General features: G+C 52.7%; 1 protein-coding gene across 1 annotated transcript in view; it reads left to right on the top strand.

The window, feature by feature from the left end:
• The first annotated feature begins 618 nt into the window (after positions 1-618).
• Positions 619-20015, top strand: part of LOC146041909 (ephrin type-B receptor 2-like) — a 121676-nt gene continuing 102279 nt past the window's right edge. The window contains exon 1 of the mRNA XM_083161767.1: positions 619-804. Within this exon, the coding sequence (XP_083017893.1) occupies positions 753-804 (52 nt within the window). The 5' untranslated portion in view covers positions 619-752. The remainder of the gene's footprint in view (positions 805-20015) is intronic.

Raw genomic sequence — 20015 nt, 5'->3', positions numbered from 1 at the left:
ATATAATATTGGGGACGGTATATAGATACATATATAATATTGGGGACGGTATATAGATACATATATAATATTGGGGACGGTATATAGATACATATATAATATCGGGGACAGTATATAGATACATATATAATATTGGGGACAGTATATAGATACATATATAATATTGGGGACAGTATATAGATACATATATAATATTGGGGACAGTATATAGATACATATATAATATTGGGGACAGTATATAGATACATATATAATATTGGGGACGGTATATAGATACATATATAATATCGGGGACAGTATATAGATACATATATAATATTTGGGACAGTATATAGTTACAGGGACAGTACCGGAGACATTGTTGCAGCTCTTTCTGCTGATAGACAGGTCAGGACGAGTCCATTTTGCAGCAGGGGTGTGTGATGTGAGTGAGGCAGGTTGGAGGCCGGAGGATGCGGGGTGGGGGGCACCCTGTGCGTGTGTGGGTGTTAGAGGGGTGTATCACCCGCAGGGGACGTGAGGGCAGTGGGGTGTCAGTGCTGGGTGGGAGGGGCACAGGCAGCGCTTCCAGGAATCCACCCCCCGTGCGGCCAGCACAGATGGGATGAGCCGGTCTTGGGCTGAGCTCAATCTCTTTCTCTCCTCAGTCTCAGGTTCGCTCTCTTGCGGTCACATCGGGCCCCCAGCGCCGTTCTCCCGGGGCCCCCAGCGCCGCATGCTGCCAATGGATGTGAGTGTGCACTGAGCTGAGGATGGATCTGTGGTGGCTGCTGTGTGTCCTGCCCCTGGCACTGGCTGTGGAGGGTGAGTACTGCCCGGGCTCTGCAGAGCTTATATATGTGCGCTGCAGAGCATATCTGCATAGGGTTCAGAGGATTCTGGATGGAATGCAGAGCATATTTATATAGGATGCAGCGCATTTCTGTAGGGGGTGCAGAGTATATATATATATATATATATTAAGGGTGCAGAGCATTTAGTATAGGATGCAGAGCATTTCTGTAAAGGTGCAGAGCATTTTGTATACGATGCAGAGCATTTCTGTAAGGGGTGCAGAGCATTTTGTATAGGATGCAGAGCATTTCTGTAGAGGGTGCAGAGCATTTTGTATAGGATGCAGAGCATTTCTGTAGAGGGTGCAGAGCATTTGTGTATGGGGTATAGAGCATTTGTGTATGGGGTATAGAGCATTTGTTTATGGGGTATAGAACATTTGTGTATGGGGTTTCTTAGCATATGTGTATGGGGTATAGAACATTTGTGTATGGGGTTTCTTAGCATATGTGTATGGGGGTTGCAGAGCATATGTGTATGGGGGTTGCAGAGAATTTGCGTGTGGGGCGCAGGGCATATGTGTATGGGGTTGCAGGGCATTTGTGCGTGGGGCGCAGGGCATTTGTGCGTGGGGTGCAGGGCATTTGTGTGGGGGGCGCAATGCATTTGTGTGGGCGCCGCTGGGCATTTGGGTGCAGGGAATTTATGTGTGGGGCACTGGGCATTTGTTTGTAGGGCGCAATGCATTTGTGTGGGGGCGCTGGGCATTTGTGCGCGGGGAGCAGGGCATTTGTCTGTGGGGTGCTGGGCATTTGTGTGCTAGGCATTTGTAGGGCACAATGTATTTGGGCGCAGGGCATTTGTGTGTGGGGCGCAGGGCATTTGTGCACGGGGAGCAGGGCATTTGTCTGTGGGGTGCTGGGCATTTGTGTGCTAGGCATTTGCAGGGCACAATGTATTTGGGCGCAGGGCATTTGTGTGTGGGGCGCAGGGCATTTGTGTGTGGGGTGCAGAGCATTTCTATGTAGGTTACAGTAAGTACTGCTGTCTATTGTCTATGCTGTCTGCAGAGCATTGTGGATGTGTATAATGACGCTTCTGGTCAGTGAATTGTGAGGTGTGGTACATTTTATATATTAGGGGATGGGATACAGTCTTATGTACATACCTACAATATGGGGTGCTGGAGGGCCAGGTTAGGGGTTGCTAGACGTTACATCAGGGGTGCCAGACATTAGATTAAGGATGTTGGATGTTACATCTGGTGTGCAATGCTGGTCGGCTAGGTTAGGGGGTGTCGGGCGTTAGATCAGCAGTGCTGGACAGCTAGGTTAGGGGGTGCCAGACGTTACATCGGGGGTGCTGATCAAGTACAGTATGACTGGTTTCGGACTGAGTGCTGCAGGACACAGTTGTTGGGGCTCTGTCTGTGTTTCCCGACTTCTGTGGCTGTGTGCTCCCACATTATGTTGGGCGGCTGTATGAGGTGGACCCCTGGATGCTGTCACGCTGACTCAGGCCTGGGCTTTGTTGTGCGGTGTATAAAGAAGCTGCAGTGTCCGCTCATCATTACTACCAGCTGCTCCCAGACAATGAGTAACCCTCATTGTATTGAGGTATTAGCCTGTGTCCCCTGAGACCTGTGGGGGGGTATTAGCCTGTGTCCCCTGAGTCCTGCGGGGGGTATTAGCCTGTGTCCCCTGAGTCCTGCGGGGAGTATTAGCCTGTGTCCCCTGAGTCCTGCGGGGGGTATTAGCCTGTGTCTCCTGAGTCCTGCGTATTAGCCTGTGTCCCCTGAGTCCTGCGGGGGGTATTAGCCTGTGTCCCCTGAGTCCTGCGGGGGGGGGGGGGTATTAGCCTGTGTCCCCTGAGTCCTGCGGGGGAGTATTAGCCTGTGTCCCCTGAGTCCTGCGGGGGGTATTAGCCTGTGTCTCCTGAGTCCTGCGGGGGGTATTAGCCTGTGTCCCCTGAGTCCTGCGGGGGGTATTAGCCTGTGTCCCCTGAGTCCTGCAGGGGGTATTAGCCTGTGTCTCCTGAGTCCTGCGGGGGGTATTAGCCTGTGTCCCCTGAGTCCTGCGGGGGGGTATTAGCCTGTGTCCCCTGAGTCCTGCGGGGGGGGGGGGGTATTAGCCTGTGTCCCCTGAGTCCTGCGGGGGGTATTAGCCTGTGTCTCCTGAGTCCTGCGGGGGGGGGGGGGGGGGGTATTAGCCTGTGTCCCCTGAGTCCTGCGGGGGGTATTAGCCTGTGTCCCCTGAGTCCTGCGGGGGGGGGGGGGGTATTAGCCTGTGTCCCCTGAGTCCTGCGGGGGGTATTAGCCTGTGTCCCCTGAGTCCTGCGGGGGGTATTAGCCTGTGTCTCCTGAGTCCTGCGGGGGGTATTAGCCTGTGTCCCCTGAGACCTGCGGGGGGTATTAGCCTGTGTCCCCTGAGTCCTGCGGGGGTGGTGGGGGGGTGGTGGTGGTGGGGGTATTAGCCTGTGTCTCCTGAGTCCTGTGGGGGGGGGGGGGGGGTATTAGCCTGTGTCTCCTGAGTCCTGTGGGGGGGGGGGGTATTAGCCTGTGTCTCCTGAGTCCTGTGGGGGGGGGGGGGGTATTAGCCTGTGTCTCCTGAGTCCTGTGGGGGGGGGGTATTAGCCTGTGTCTCCTGAGTCCTGTGGGGGGGTATTAGCCTGTGTCTCCTGAGTCCTGGGGGGGGGGGTATTAGCCTGTGTCCCCTGAGTCCTGGAAGGGGGGGGTGTATTAGCCTGTGGCCGCTAAGTCCTGAGAGTATTAGCCTGTGTCCCCTGAGTCCTGCGGGGGTTTTAGCCTGTGGCCGCTGAATCCTGGAAGGGGGTGGGGGGTTGTATTAGCCTGTGGCCGCTGACTGGGTGGGGGAATTAGCCTGTGGCTGTTGAATCCTGGAGGGGGGGGGGGGTGTATTAGCCTGTGGTCGCTGAGTCCTGGGGGTATTAGCCTGTGGCCGCTGAATCCTGGAAGGGGGGGGGGGGTGTATTAGCCTGTGGCCGCTAAATCCTGGAAGGGGTGTATTAGCCTGTGGTCGCTGAGTCCTGGGGGTATTAGCCTGTGGCCGCTGAGTCCTGAAGGAGGGGGGGGGGTATTAGCTTGTGGCCGCTAAGGCCCGGGGTGTGGGGGTATTAGCCTGTGGCCGCTGAGTCCTGGAGGAGGGGGGGGGGTGTATTAGCTTGTGGCCGCTAAGGCCCGGGGTGTGGGGGTATTAGCCTGTGGCACACAAGTGACTGGCTCACAGGACCAGGGCTCTGGCACACATACGTGTCTCTGTGCTGCTTGTAGCCCATCCGGCAGTGTGAGGGGGGGGGGCTGCAAGTGGTTCTAATTATCGTGGGATGAATGGTTTGTTTGCTTAATATCGGTATACGTGGCTTTAGTAATGGCTGGGGTGCGTTGCCCGGTGTCTGCTGTCTTGTAGTTACTAGTGTTCATTCTAGCACCCGCTATCTTTGAACACCCATGCAGTTCCTCTTCCCTGCCTGGGGTGTCGCTGTCTGCTGATATGCTTCTAGCACTGTGTGGTCTGTATATCAGCATTGACCTGTGCTAGAAACACCACAGCAGACAGCGACACCCCAGGCAGGGAAGAGGAATTGCATGGGTTTTCAAAGATAGCGGGTGCTAGAATGAACACTAGTTAGGCTACCTGCACCGATTCATCCTTGTGATGGTAGAGTGCAAGCTCTTGGGTTCCCATGGTGGTCTATAAGTCTGTTATGTGACAATGACAGGAGAGACCGTCATTGTGTGTGTCCTGCACTTCTCTGCAGTGTACCCAGAACGGAAGAACGGCCCGACGATTGTATGTCTGCGCACCCAGCTTAACACTGCCCGGTGTCATTTCTCTGATTGTCAGGTGTTCATGTAAGGTGGAATCCCCCCATCATCCCATGTACATTCTGATTACAGTGTCTGATCCATGTTACACGCAGGAGGCGCGGTGCGGTCCGTGTTACACGCAGGAGGCATGATGCGGTCCGTGTTACACGCAGGAGGCACGGTGCGGTCCGTGTTACACGCAGGAGGCATGGTGCGGTCCGTGTTACACGCAGGAGGCACGGTGTGGTCTGTGTTACACGCAGGAGGCGCGCTGGGGTCCGTGTTACACGCAGGAGGCACGGTGCGGTCCATGTTACATGCAGGAGGCACAGTGCGGTCCGTGTTACACGCAGGAGGCAGACTGGGTGCTGGGGTCCGTGTTACACGCAGGAGGCGCGCTGGGTGCTGGGGTCCGTGTTACACGCAGGAGGCACGGTGCGGTCCGTGTTACACGCAGGAGGCAGACTGGGGTCCGTGTTACACGCAGGAGGCACGGTGCGGTCCGTGTTACACGCAGGAGGCACGGTGCGGTCCGTGTTACACGTAGGAGGCAGGGTGCGGTCCGTGTTACACGCAGGAGGCACGGTGCGGTCCGTGTTACACGCAGGAGGCACGGTGCGGTCCGTGTTACACGCAGGAGGCAGGCTGGGGTCCGTCTTACATGCAGGAGGCAGGCTGGGGTCCATGTTACATGCAGGAGGCGCGCTGGGGTCCGTCTTACGCGCAGGAGGCACGCTGGGGTCCATGTTACACGCAGGAGGCATGGTGCGGTCCGTGTTACATGCAGGAGGCGCGCTGGGGTCCGTGTTACACGCAGGAGGCGCGCTGGGGTCCGTGTTACACGCAGGAGGCGCGCTGGGGTCCGTGTTACACGCAGGAGGCGCGCTGGGGTCCATGTTACACGCAGGAGTCGCGCTGGGGTCCATGTTACACGCAGGAGGCGTGCTGGGGTCCGTGTTACACGCAGGAGGCATGGTGCGGTCCGTGTTACATGCAGGAGGCGCGCTGGGGTCCGTGTTACACGCAGGAGGCGCGCTGGGTGCTGGGGTCCGTGTTACACGCAGGAGGCGCGCTGGGATCCGTGTTACACACAGGAGGCAGGCTGGGGTCCATCTTGCATGCAGGAGGCAGGCTGGGGTCCATGTTACACGCAGGAGGCAGGCTGGGGTCCGTCTTACACGCAGGAGGCACGCTGGGGTCCATGTTACACGCAGGAGGCACGGTGCGGTCCGTGTTACATGCAGGAGGCGCGCTGGGGGTCCGTGTTACACGCAGGAGGGGTGCTGGGGTCCGTGTTACACGCAGGAGGCGCGCTGGGTGCTGGGGTCCGTGTTACACGCAGGAGGCGCGCTGGGGTCCGTGTTACAGCTGGGATTGCATCAGATAACATACAGTTAGCGATGCACACTCCTGTGGGGTTTCTCTATATGTAGTATTGTGCGTCCTGGTTCTGCACACATTACATGGAGTGACTGGTGCGCTCACTGGCCAGAGCTGCCTCCGCAATCACAGGGTTAACACTTAGATCTTAGGACTTTGCACTTGGATCCTGCAGGAATTTGATCTATGAGAGGTTTTCAGAATCGGGATTGGGAGGTGGTGGCTGAGCACTGTAGGGATTGGGAGGTGGTGGCTGAGCACTGTAGGGATTGGGAGGTGGTGGCTGAGCACTGTAGGGATTTGGAGATGGTGGCTGAGCACTGTAGGGATTGGGAGGTGGTGGCTGAGCACTGTAGGGATTGGGAGGTGGTGGCCCGAGCACTGTAGGGATTGGGAGGTGGTGGCCGAGCACTGTAGGGATTGGGAGGTGGTGGCCGAGCACTGTAGGGATTGGGAGGTGGTGGCCGAGCACTGTAGGGATTGGGAGGTGGTGGCCGAGCACTGTAGGGATTGGGAGGTGGTGGCCGAGCACTGTAGGGATTGGGAGGTGGTGGCCGAGCACTGTAGCGGTTGGGAGGTGGTGGCCGAGCACTGTAGCGGTTGGGAGGTGGTGGCCGAGCACTGTAGCGGTTGGGAGGTGGTGGCCGAGCACTGTAGCGGTTGGGAGGTGGTGGCCGAGCACTGTAGCGGTTGGGAGGTGGTGGCTGAGCACTGTAGCGGTTGGGAGGTGGTGGCTGAGCACTGTAGCGGTTGGGAGGTGGTGGCTGAGCACTGTAGGGATTGGGAGGTGGTGGCCGAGCATTGGAGGGATTGGGAGGTGGTGGCTGAGCATTGGAGGGATTGGGAGGTGGTGGCTGAGCATTGGAGGGATTGGGAGGTGGTGGCTGAGCATTGGAGGGATTGGGAGGTGGTGGCTGAGCATTGGAGGGATTGGGAGGCACTGTAGGGATTGGAAGGCGCTGGCGCTGCATTGTAGGGATTGGAATGTGGTGGCTGGGCCCTGGAGGGTTTGGTAGGTGCTGTCTGGGCTCTGTATGGTGTGGAAGGTACTGGTTGGGCCCTGTATGGTGTGGGAGGCGCTGGTGTGGCACTGTAGGGATTAGGAGGCGGTGGCTGGGCACTGTAGGGTTTGGGAAGAGGTGGTTGGGCACTGTAGGGTTTGGGAGGCGGTGGCTGGGTATTGTCGGGTTTGGGAGGCGGCGGCGGCTGGGTACTGTAGTGATTAGGAGGCGCTGGTGTGGCACTGTAGGGATTGGCTGGGCACTGTAGGGTTTGGAAGGTGCTGACTGGGCCCTGTAGGGTTTCGGAAAAAGTGGTTGGGCACTGTAGGGATTGGGAGGTGGTGGCTGAGCACTGTAGGGATTGGGAGGTGGTGGCTGAGCACTGTAGGGATTGGGAGGTGGTAGCTGAGCACTGTAGCGGTTGGGAGGTGGTGGCTGAGCACTGTAGCGGTTGGGAGGTGGTGGCTGAGCACTGTAAGGATTGGGAGGTGGTGGCTGAGCATTGGAGGGATTGGGAGGTGTTGGCTGAGCATTGGAGGGATTGGGAGGTGGTGGCTGAGCATTGGAGGGATTGGGAGGTGGTGGCTGAGCATTGGAGGGATTGGGAGGCACTGTAGGGAATGGAAGGCGCTGGCGCTGCATTGTAGGGATTGGAACGTGGTGGCTGGGCCCTGGAGGGTTTGGTAGGTGCTGTCTGGGCTCTGTATGGTGTGGAAGGTACTGGTTGGGCCCTGTATGGTGTGGGAGGTGCTGGTGTGGCACTGTAGGGATTAGGAGGCGGTGGCTGGGCACTGTAGGGTTTGGGAAGAGGTGGTTGGGCACTGTAGGGTTTGGGAGGCGGTGGCTGGGTATTGTCGGGTTTGGGAGGCGGCGGCGGCTGGGTACTGTAGTGATTAGGAGGCGCTGGTGTGGCACTGTAGGGATTGGCTGGGCACTGTAGGGTTTGGAAGGTGCTGACTGGGCCCTGTAGGGTTTCGGAAAAAGTGGTTGGGCACTGTAGGGATTGGGAGGTGGTGGCTGAGCACTGTAGGGATTGGGAGGTGGTGGCTGAGCACTGTAGGGATTGGGAGGTGGTGGCTGAGCATTGTAGGGATTGGGAGGTGCTGGTGTGGCACTGTAGGGATTGGCTGGGAACTGTAGGGTTTTGGAGGCACTGACTGGGATGGGAGACACTGTAGGGCTTAGCTGGGCAATGTAGGGCTTGGAAGGTGCTGACTGGGCCCTGTAGGGTTTCAGGAGAGGTGGTTGAGCACTGTATGGAGTGAGAGGCGCTGCTGCGGCATTGTAGGGATTAGGAGGCGATGGATAGGCACTGTAGGGTTTGGGAAGAGGTGGTTGGGCACTGCAGGGTTTGGGAGACGCTGTCTGCGTACTGTAGTGATTGGGAGGCGCTGGTGCTGCACTGTAGGGATTGGCTGGGAACTGTAGAGTTTGGGAGGCACTGACTGGGCTGGTGTGGCACTGTAGGGATTGGGAGGCGCTGGTGTGGCACTGTAGGGATTGGGAGGCGCTGGTGTGGCACTGTAGGGATTGGGAGGCGCTGGTGTGGCACTGTAGGGATTGGGAGGCGCTGGTGTGGCACTGTAGGGATTGGGAGGCGCTGGTGTGGCACTGTAGGGATTGGGAGGCGCTGGTGTGGCACTGTAGGGATTGGGAGGCGCTGGTGTGGCACTGTAGGGATTGGGAGGCGCTGGTGTGGCACGGTAGGGATTGGGAGGCGCTGGTGTGGCACGGTAGGGATTGGGAGGCGCTGGTGTGGCACGGTAGGGATTGGGAGGCGCTGGTGTGGCACGGTAGGGATTGGGAGGCGCTGGTGTGGCACTGTAGGGATTGGGAGGCGCTGGTGTGGCACAGTAGGGATTGGGAGGCGCTGGTGTGGCACAGTAGGGATTGGGAGGCGCTGGTGTGGCACTGTAGGGATTAGCTGGGACTTGTAGTAATTGGGAGGGGACAGCTCTATGCTATAGTATTGTACAATTGTTGGTGTATATAATAGCTTCCAATGCGAGGTCCCTTCTGTTCTAGATTGGAGGGAGCAGGCAGTTAGGGGCATCCAGCACTTACAGCGATGGTAGAGACGGGGAGGCCCAGTGTGTGCGCGGACCTGTGGTCTGTCCTTTGGGTTATTTGTGATGGTTCTAATGGGATGAGGGGGGTCAGGATGGGAAGGGTTGGGGGTTGGATAATATCTCCCACACCTACTGTTGGTTTCCTAATTGTTACAGATCTTACATAACTGTTACATCCCCCCCCCCCCCCCCCCCCATCCCAGTGTGCGAGCAGCTCCTGTCACAGGGCACTGGTTCCCCCCTGATGTGGACCCTCAGTAACCATTAGCCCATTAATGATGGGTGAGGGGATAACCACAAACCTGTGCCCTTCTACCTGTATAATCATTGTAAGCAGTGACACCGTAGAGCCCAGTGTAGAGCGGGTACTGGAGAGGCCCCCGGGGCAGGGGGACGGGAGCACAGATGGTGGAATGGGTTCAATCCCCACCATGGCCCTAACTGTGCAGAGTTTGTATATTCTCCCCCATATTTGCGTGGGTTCCCTCCGGGTACTCCGGTTTCCTCCCACAATCCAAAAATATACTGGTAGGTTAATTGGCTCCCAACAAATTAACCCAGCGCTGCGGAATATGTGTGCGCTATATAATAACTGGTAATAATATTCTCTGTACAGCGCTGCGGAATATGTGTGCGCTATATAATAACTGGTAATAATATTCTCTGTACAGCGCTGCGGAATATGTGTGCGCTATATAATAACTGGTAATAATATTCTCTGTACAGCGCTGCGGAATATGTGTGCGCTATATAATAACTGGTAATAATAATCTCTGTACAGCGCTGCGGAATATGTGTGCGCTATATAATAACTGGTAATAATATTCTCTGTACAGCGCTGCAGAATATGTGTGCGGTATATAATAACTGGTAATAATAATCTCTGTACAGCGCTGCGGAATATGTGTGCGCTATATAATAACTGGTAATAATATTCTCTGTACAGCGCTGCGGAATATGTGTGCGCTATATAATAACTGGTAATAATAGTCTCTGTACAGCGCTGCGGAATATGTGTGCGCTATATAATAACTGGTAATAATAATCTCTGTACAGCGCTGCGGAATATGTGTGCGCTATATACTAACTGGTAATAATATTCTCTGTACAGCGCTGCGGAATATGTGTGCGCTATATAATAACTGGTAATAATAGTCTCTGTACAGCGCTGCGGAATATGTGTGCGCTATATAATAACTGGTAATAATATTCTCTGTACAGCGCTGTGGAATATGTGTGCGCTATATAAATAACTGGTAATAATATTCTCTGTACAGCGCTGCGGAATATGTGTGCACTATGTAATAACTGGTAATAATATTCTCTGTACAGCGCTGCGGTATATGTGTGCGCTATATAATGACTGGTAATAATAGTCTCTGTACAGCGCTGCGGAATATGTGTGCGCTATATAATAACTGGTAATAATAGTCTCTGTACAGCGCTGCGGAATATGTGTGCGCTATATAATAACTGGTAATAATAGTCTCTGTACAGCGCTGTGGAATATGTGTGCGCTATATAATAACTGGTAATGATATTCTCTGTACAGCGCTGCGGAATATGTGTGCGCTATATAATAACTGGTAATAATAATCTCTGTACAGCGCTGCGGAATATGTGTGCGCTATATAATAACTGGTAATAATATTCTCTGTACAGCGCTGTGGAATATGTGTGCGCTATATAATAACTGGTAATAATAGTCTCTGTACAGCGCTGCGGAATATGTGTGCGCTATATAATAACTGGTAATAATAGTCTCTGTACAGCGCTGCGGAATATGTGTGCGCTATATAATAACTGGTAATAATATTCTCTGTACAGCGCTGCAGAATATGTGTGCGCTATATAATAGCTGGTAATAATAGTCTCTGTACAGCGCTGCGGAATATGTGTGCGCTATATAATAACTGGTAATAATATTCTCCGTACAGTGCTGTGGAATATGTGTGCGCTATATAATAACTGGTAATAATCTCTGTACTGCGCTGTGGAATATGTGTGCGCTATATAATAACTGGTAATAATAGTCTCTGTACAGCGCTGCGGAATATGTGTGCGCTATATAATAACTGGTAATAATAGTCTCTGTACAGCGCTGCGGAATATGTGTGCGCTATATAATAACTGGTAATAATATTCTCTGTACAGCGCTGCGGAATATGTGTGCGCTATATAATAACTGGTAATAATATTCTCTGTACAGCGCTGCGGAATATGTGTGCGTTATATAATAACTGGTAATAATCTCTGTATAGCGCTACGGAATATTTGTGCGCTATATAATAACTGGTAATAATAGTCTCTGTACAGCGCTGCAGCATATGTGTGCGCTATATAATAACTGGTAATAATAGTCTCTGTACAGCGCTGTGGAATATGTGTGCGCTATATAATAACTGGTAATAATAGTCTCTGTACAGCGCTGCGGAATATGTGTGCGCTATATAATAACTGGTAATAATAGTCTCTGTACAGCGCTGCGGAATATGTGTGCGCTATATAATAACTGGTAATAATGTTCTCTGTACAGCGCTGCGGAATATGTGTGCGGTATATAATAACTGGTAATAATAGTCTCTGTACAGCGCTGTGGAATATGTGTGCGCTATATAATAACTGGTAATAATAGTCTCTGTACAGCGCTGCGGAATATGTGTGCGCTATATAATAACTGGTAATAATAATCTCTGTACAGCGCTGCGGTATATGTGTGCGCTATATAATAACTGGTAATAATAGTCTCTGTACAGCGCTGCGGAATATGTGTGCGCTATATAATAACTGGTAATAATAATCTCTGTACAGCGCTGCGGTATAGGGCCCTTATTTTGGGTCAATCGCTAAGCAAATTCCTTCTCATATGGACAAAACAATGTGCACTGCAGGGGGGCAGAGAGAGTAATACCCCTTTCACATTGCAAAAACCTGCTTTTAACCCGTTTTTCTAAACGTGTCTTAAAACTGGTCAAAAGCCAGTTAAACCCCTTTCATATTGCATGATGTAAAGGTATATTGCAGTTTAAATACCGTTTTGTACCTTTCAGATTCAACCCGTTTCACCCATAGAAAGCCATACAATGTCATTTTAAATGTTTTTTTCCTGCTTGTGGGCGGGGATAATGTGTGGTTATCATTTGTAGCAAATACCGTTTCTGAGCTGTTCAGACTGCAGGGAAAACGGCTCAGAAATGTGTAGGATCCTGCTTTTACCACGTGTCAAAATACCGGTTTTCTGTAACCGGTAAATTGACAATGTAGCTTTCACATTGCAGCTGGAACCGTTTTAAAGCACTAAAAAAACGGCAATATACCGTGTTACAGCTGCAATGTGAAAGGGGTATTAGGTTTGGGTGTTTTATTGTTTCTGTGCAGGGTAAATACTGGCTGCTTTATTTTTACACTGCAATATAGATCTCACTTTGAAGTAAAACCCCAAATCTAATTCTCTCTGCACAAGTTACATCTGCCCCACCTGCAGTGCACATGGTTTTGTCCATATGAGAAGGAATTTGCAACAGGGGAGGACAGGCGGGGGCCACAGGGGAGGACTGGTGGGGGGGGCGTGGGCCAAAGGGGAGGACTGAAGGGGGGTGGGGGCCACAGGGGAGGACTGGAGGGGGGCGTGGGGCACAGTGGAGGACTGGAGGGGGGCGTGGGCCGCAGAGGAGATTTCGGGGGGTGGAGGACAGGAGTGGGGTGGCTTATTGTTTAGTGCAGGGTTTGTGTGAATGTGTCTGTGGTTCAGGGACGTGGCACCCTGCACATTGCAGAGATATGGTCCCACATATAGGTGTGAGGCGGGAAGCGTACAGTACACAGAACACTATCGCCCCATTCCTCACATTGCTGGCCCTGTGCCATGTCTCTCCCCTCTAAGTATCTGCGCTAGTTCCACAACTAGAAGACAGCACTCTACTGCTTAGCATGCTGGCACGTGTAGTTCTACAGCGGCTATTTGCAAGTACTTGGCATGTGGTCGCTGCGTTGGTTCCTTGCTGGATCGCCAGGCATCGGTGATGTCATGTGGATATTATTCCGGGGTTCCAAACCTGCGGCAGCCTCCTGCGCCTGCTCAGCTGTCCATCGCTGTGGTTTCAGGTTTTTGCGCTTGTTGCCCCCAAACGCCCCTAAGCTAGATAAAGATGGCAGTTCTGTGGGCAGAAGTAACAGGTGCCTCCGTCACTGGCGCCTATTGGAGCGACAATTCATACATTGCGCACATACATTGTATCCCCCCAATAAGCCATGGTGAAGAGGTTCAGTTGTTGTTTAGACCAGAATGGGGCTAATAAATGTGATGGGAGGGTATGGTACTGTACAGCGCTTGCTGGTGGCTATGGGGCAGAGGACCAAGACGGGTTCCATTAATACCAGCAAAATGAGGTCACCAACACGGTCACTTGGAACTAGAAAAATGCCATCTGATTAGAGGCCCCATGGGTCTGGGGGCCTATTGTGAGTATCTAAGAAGGTGTGGTCAGTGCCAAGGGGGTGTGGCATCCACAACACTGGCCCCTTTGGGTGTTTACCCCCTACACTACCACTCCAATGTTTCTATCAATACATAAATGTAGAGACTGTATTCTGGTGTTTAGGGGCTGATGGTCATGGTGGGCCTACAGGTGCCCGCAGTCAGGGTTACTCCTATTGCCTGCATCGGACCAATTACAGGTTGCAATACCCTCCAACATCTGAATAGCAGAAATTGGTACACATCCAGAAAGGGGCGTGGCCATTGACAAATGGGCGTGGTCAATGGCAAAGGGGAGGTGTGGCCATGCCCCCTTTCCGAATGTTTACTGGGCCTTTTTTCCCCATACAGTAAATGCTGGGCTGGTGCAAGGCTCCGCCACGCCCTAGGCAAATGGTCTCCCCCCTATATACTGTATATTAATATATATCTCATGTATCATCCTAGCAGCCCTAACGCGCCTGGGGCACCAGCCCTCTGTGTCTGTCAGCTCTCCGCATCCCCTGCTCCCACCTGCCCGAGGCCTTACCTTGCCCGCAGCTGGCACTTTCCAGACCCTGCCTCATGATCCCGGCGGCTGCAGGTTAAACTCCAGGGAGGGAGGGGGAGTGCTGGCCGTGATGTGTCGCACTACAGGGGGTGATGCTCCACGGGGGCTGGCGGCGGGGGCGATGCTGGTAAGTCTCCACGGGGAAGGGGGGATGATGCGGGGACCGCCGAGTCACTTGGTGGGGTTGGGGGTGAGCGACTGCCGCTCACATTCATCCAGGGGGTCCCTGCTCTGAACTATCACCCTCCAGTGCCTAAAGCTGCCTAGTGGTGGCGCCGGCCCTGCATATATGTATTATCCCCAATTGACCAATCCCACCCGTTCTCAATCAGGATTGAAGAATAGAGAGTTTTCCACTTCCAATAAGTTCAGTATTTATACACACCCGCCATATACTGGGCAGTCCTAGCCCCTGACACACATCACCCCTCCCACTGCTCTGCAATAATAACACCTCCTCAGGAACACACCAGGAGAAACTAAAGGTGGCCATACACACACAGATTTATCTGCAGATCTGTCTGGTTGGAACAAAAACCTGGTTATGGATGAGAGCAAATGACAGTTGACCATTTGCTTGGAAATGCTGGAAACTGACAAACTGTCACTCATCCATAACCATGTTTTAGTTTCCAACCAGCCAGATCTGAAGATAAATCTTACTAGTGTATGGGCACCTTAATACACATCACAACACACTGTGTGCCTCCTGCAGTGCAAATCTCCAATCTTCCAGGTGTGGCAGCCACACGCACCCACACAGAGGAGTCTACTGGCAACACACTGTCCCACTCTCTGTCTCTATTCTACTATCACCACCGTCTCCTTGCCTGTCTCACTCACCGGCTGCCCAGCTGACAACAGTGATGCCCGGCAGCTCCATGGCTTCTGGCAAATACACTGCAGACCGCTCCTGAGTGTGGGAACGTCCACGGTCTCGTGTGGCCGGGACCCTGCGCAATGCACCACTGGGAACGGGTGCAGAACCGCTGTAAGGGCCAGAATAAATCACAGCACCTGTCGGACACAATCTATTTAATCGTTTATCATGTGGTGCAGGCAGGGGCGGATTTAGGAGCGAGGGCGCCCGTAGGCACAACAATAATGGCCGCCCCCCTGCCTAATTGTATTATTTTTATTAATTAAGCCCTCATTTGATAGAACAGGTAATACGACAGTTTACAGGGTCAGTATCTGCATGCCCTATCCATGTACACTCTATACAATATGAAATATGGAGCAGTACAGTGGATATTGTGCAGTTACTGGTACATTTCAGGCTGATAGCACCAACAGAAGCATCCAAGTGCCGCCCCCAAACATGTGCCACCCCTAGGCACGTGCCTCACGTGCCTAATGGGAAATTCGGCACTGGGTGCAGGAGGAGGGGCTGCCTCAATCATAAAAATCGGTACAAGTTTTGACAGACTGTTAAAACGGTACTGTACCGGCTAATTCGGTACAGTTTGAGGGTATGAGGTTGTGAACTCTATTCCTCCTCTTATTTGTCGCTTCCTCTCCTCTCATAGGGGGTTATTTTAGTTCACTCTTTCTGACAAATTCCTTCTTAGATGGACAGAACCATGTGCACTGCAGGTGGGGCAGATGTAACTTGTGCAGAGAGAATTAGATTTGGGTGGGGTTTTACTTTAAAGTGAGATCTATATTGCAGTGTAAAAATAAAGCAGTCAGTATTTTACCTGCACAGAAACAAAATTACTCACCCAAATCTAATTCTCTCTGCACATGTTACATCTGCCCCACCTGCAGTGCACATGGTTTTGTCCATCTAAGAAGGATTTTGTCAGAAAGAATGAACTAGAATAAGGCCCATAGCCAGGTACTGGAGTACTTCCCAGGTTTGGCCAGTAGGGGCAGCGTTGCATGGTGGGGGACCGTGGTGCACCTTACTGCACTGTGACCATGGCGGGGAATTCAGGATCTGAAAAGCAGCACAAAATGTGTAATGAGTGGTTTTCCTCTGGGGAATCCTGCGAGGTGGATTGAGGTGAATTCTCATCCTGTACGATGATGCGTCATGTTTAACCTTCGCAATGCTGGTGTGCAGGAGTAATATCTGATTGGGGGCCAGTAATTTAACTCCTAGTCCGCTGCATCTTGGCCCGCGGACAGACAGAAGACCGCACTCATGTGCTATTCATTAGGAGATAAATGTGCCTGGATTATGGCGGCTGGGTGACGGGACGCGATCAATACGAGGAGAGGGATCGCAGACCTCTCAGCACATTTATTAATAGGATGCTAACCGCGCTCTTCATTTCACAGACTCCACCTCGCAGAGTCGCTCCTAAACTGCGGATGTGTTTCTTTACACTTTATAAATGTCTGGAATGTTGGGAGCGGAGGATCCTGCCTGCGTCTGGCAGGTCTTAGCGTCCGCTGATGCAGGGACCATGTTGGGTAGCTGGAATACAGAGGTTAAACATGGGAGAAGGCCCTTGGATCGCGGCGGGGAGACGTGTGCATGTGTTTTGTGTTGGGATCAAGGTTGGATGGGCTGATGATTGCAGAGGAGCGGGAGATGTGTCCTTGGGTGGAGTTCATGTCTCCAAAACCTACATTCTTTGGCAGTTACAGAAATCCTTGTTTCTACAGAAAATTCCTTTTCAGTACAGGGAGAGCGTTGTGTATGTGCCAGGTAACAGGACAGGCGGACACATAGCGAGCATTGCTGGTAACACAGATCAGCAAGGAGAGATGGTGTGTATGTGCCAGGTAACAGGACAGGCGGACACATAGCGAGCATTGCTGGTAACACAGATCAGCAAGGAGAGATGGTGTGTATGTGCCAGGTAACGGGACAGGCGGACACATAGCGAGCATTGCTGGTAACACAGATCAGCAAGGAGAGATGGTGTGTATGTGCCAGGTAACGGGACAGGCAGACACATAGCGAGCATTGCTGGTAACACAGATCAGCAAGGAGAGATGGTGTGTATGTGCCAGGTAACAGGACAGGCGGACACATAGCGAGCATTGCTGGTAACACAGATCAGCAAGGAGAGATGGTGTGTATGTGCCAGGTAACGGCACAGGCGGAGGCATAGCGAGCATTGCTGGTAACACAGATCAGCAAGGAGAGATGGTGTGTATGTGCCAGGTAACAGGACAGGCGGACACATAGCGAGCATTGCTGGTAACACGGATCAGCAAGGAGAGATGGTGTGTATGTGCCAGGTAACGGGACAGGCGGACACATAGCGAGCATTGGTGATACCACGGATCAGCAAGGAGAGATGGTGTGTATGTGCCAGGTAACGGGACAGGCGGACACATAGCGAGCATTGCTGGTAACATGGATCAGCAAGGAGATAGTGTGTATGTTCCGGGTAACTGGACAGGCGGAGGCATGGCGAGCATTGGTGATATCACGGTTCAGCAAGGAGAGATAGTGTGTATGTACCAGATAACAGGACAGGCGGACACATAGTGAGCATTGGTGATACCACGGATCAGCAAGGAGGGATGGTGTGTATGTGCCAGGTAACAGGACAGGCAGACACATAGCGAGCATTGCTGGTAACACAGATCAGCAAGGAGAGATGGTGTGTATGTGCCAGGTAACAGGACAGGCGGACACATAGTGAGCATTGGTGATACCACGGATCAGCAAGGAGGGATGGTGTGTATGTGCCAGGTAACGGGACAGGCGGACGCATAGCGAGCATTGCTGGTAACACAGATCAGCAAGGAGAGATGGTGTGTATGTGCCAGGTAACAGGACAGGTGGACACATAGCGAGCATTGTTGGTAACACAGATCAGCAAGAAGAGATGGTGTGTATGTGCCAGGTAACGGGACAGGCGGACACATAGCGAGCATTGTTGGTAACACAGATCAGCAAGAAGAGATGGTGTGTATGTGCCAGGTAACGGGACAGGCGGACACATAGCGAGCATTGCTGGTAACACAGATCAGCAAGGAGAGATGGTGTGTATGTGCCAGGTAACAGGACAGGCGGACACATAGCGAGCATTGCTGGTAACACAGATCAGCAAGGAGAGATGGTGTGTATGTGCCCGGTAACAGGACAGGCGGACACATAGCGAGCATTGCTGGTAACACAGATCAGCAAGGAGATATGGTGTGTATGTGCCAGGTAACAGGACAGGCGGACACATAGCGAGCATTGCTGGTAACACAGATCAGCAAGGAGAGATGGTGTGTATGTGCCAGGTAACGGGACAGGCGGACACATAGCGAGCATTGCTGGTAACACGGATCAGCAAGGAGAGATGGTGTGTATGTGCCAGATAACAGGACAGGCGGACACATAGCGAGCATTGCTGGTAACACAGATCAGCAAGGAGAGATGGTGTGTATGTGCCAGGTAACAGGACAGGCGGACACATAGCGAGCATTGCTGGTAACACAGATCAGCAAGGAGAGATGGTGTGTATGTGCCCGGTAACAGGACAGGCGGACACATAGCGAGCATTGCTGGTAACACAGATCAGCAAGGAGAGAGGGTGTGTATGTGCCAGGTAACAGGACAGGCGGACACATAGCGAGCATTGCTGGTAACACAGATCAGCAAGGAGAGATGGTGTGTATGTGCCAGGTAACAGGACAGGCGGACACATAGCGAGCATTGCTGGTAACACAGATCAGCAAGGAGAGATGGTGTGTATGTGCCAGGTAACGGGACAGGCGGACACATAGCGAGCATTGCTGGTAACACAGATCAGCAAGGAGAGATGGTGTGTATGTGCCAGGTAACAGGACAGGCGGACACATAGCGAGCATTGCTGGTAACACAGATCAGCAAGGAGAGATGGTGTGTATGTGCCAGATAACAGGACAGGCGGACACATAGCGAGCATTGCTGGTAACACAGATCAGCAAGGAGAGATGGTGTGTATGTGCCAGGTAACAGGACAGGCGGACACATAGCGAGCATTGCTGGTAACACAGATCAGCAAGGAGAGATGGTGTGTATGTGCCAGGTAACAGGACAGGCGGACACATAGCGAGCATTGCTGGTAACACAGATCAGCAAGGAGAGATGGTGTGTATGTGCCAGGTAACGGGACAGGCGGACACATAGCGAGCATTGCTGGTAACACAGATCAGCAAGAAGAGATGGTGTGTATGTGCCAGGTAACAGGACAGGCGGACACATAGCGAGCATTGCTGGTAACACAGATCAGCAAGAAGAGATGGTGTGTATGTGCCAGGTAACAGGACAGGCGGACACATAGCGAGCATTGCTGGTAACACAGATCAGCAAGGAGAGATGGTGTGTATGTGCCAGGTAACAGGACAGGTGGACACATAGCGAGCATTGTTGGTAACACAGATCAGCAAGGAGAGATGGTGTGTATGTGCCAGGTAACAGGACAGGTGGACACATAGCGAGCATTGCTGGTAACATGGATCAGCAAGGAGAGATGGTGTGTATGTGCCAGGTAACAGGACAGGTGGACACATAGCGAGCATTGCTGGTAACATGGATCAGCAAGGAGAGATGGTGTGTATGTGCCAGGTAACAGGACAGGTGGACACATAGCGAGCATTGTTGGTAACACAGATCAGCAAGGAGAGATGGTGTGTATGTGCCAGGTAACGGGACAGGTGGACGCATAGCGAGCATTGCTGGTAACACAGATCAGCAAGGAGAGATGGTGTGTATGTGCCAGGTAACAGGACAGGCGGACACATAGCGAGCATTGCTGGTAACACAGATCAGCAAGGAGAGATGGTGTGTATGTGCCAGGTAACGGGACAGGCGGACACATAGCGAGCATTGCTGGTAACACAGATCAGCAAGGAGAGATGGTGTGTATGTGCCAGGTAACAGGACAGGCGGACACATAGCGAGCATTGGTGATACCACGGATCAGCAAGGAGAGATGGTGTGTATGTGCCAGGTAACGGGACAGGCGGACACAAAGCGAGCATTGGTGATACCACGGAT

This window comes from Crinia signifera, chromosome 19, assembly GCF_055691185.1.
Source record: "Crinia signifera chromosome 19, ASM5569118v1, whole genome shotgun sequence".
Lineage (NCBI taxonomy): Eukaryota > Metazoa > Chordata > Amphibia > Anura > Myobatrachidae > Crinia > Crinia signifera.
The sequence above is the reverse complement of the archived record's forward strand: the minus strand, read 5'-3'. Positions and strand labels throughout refer to the sequence as shown.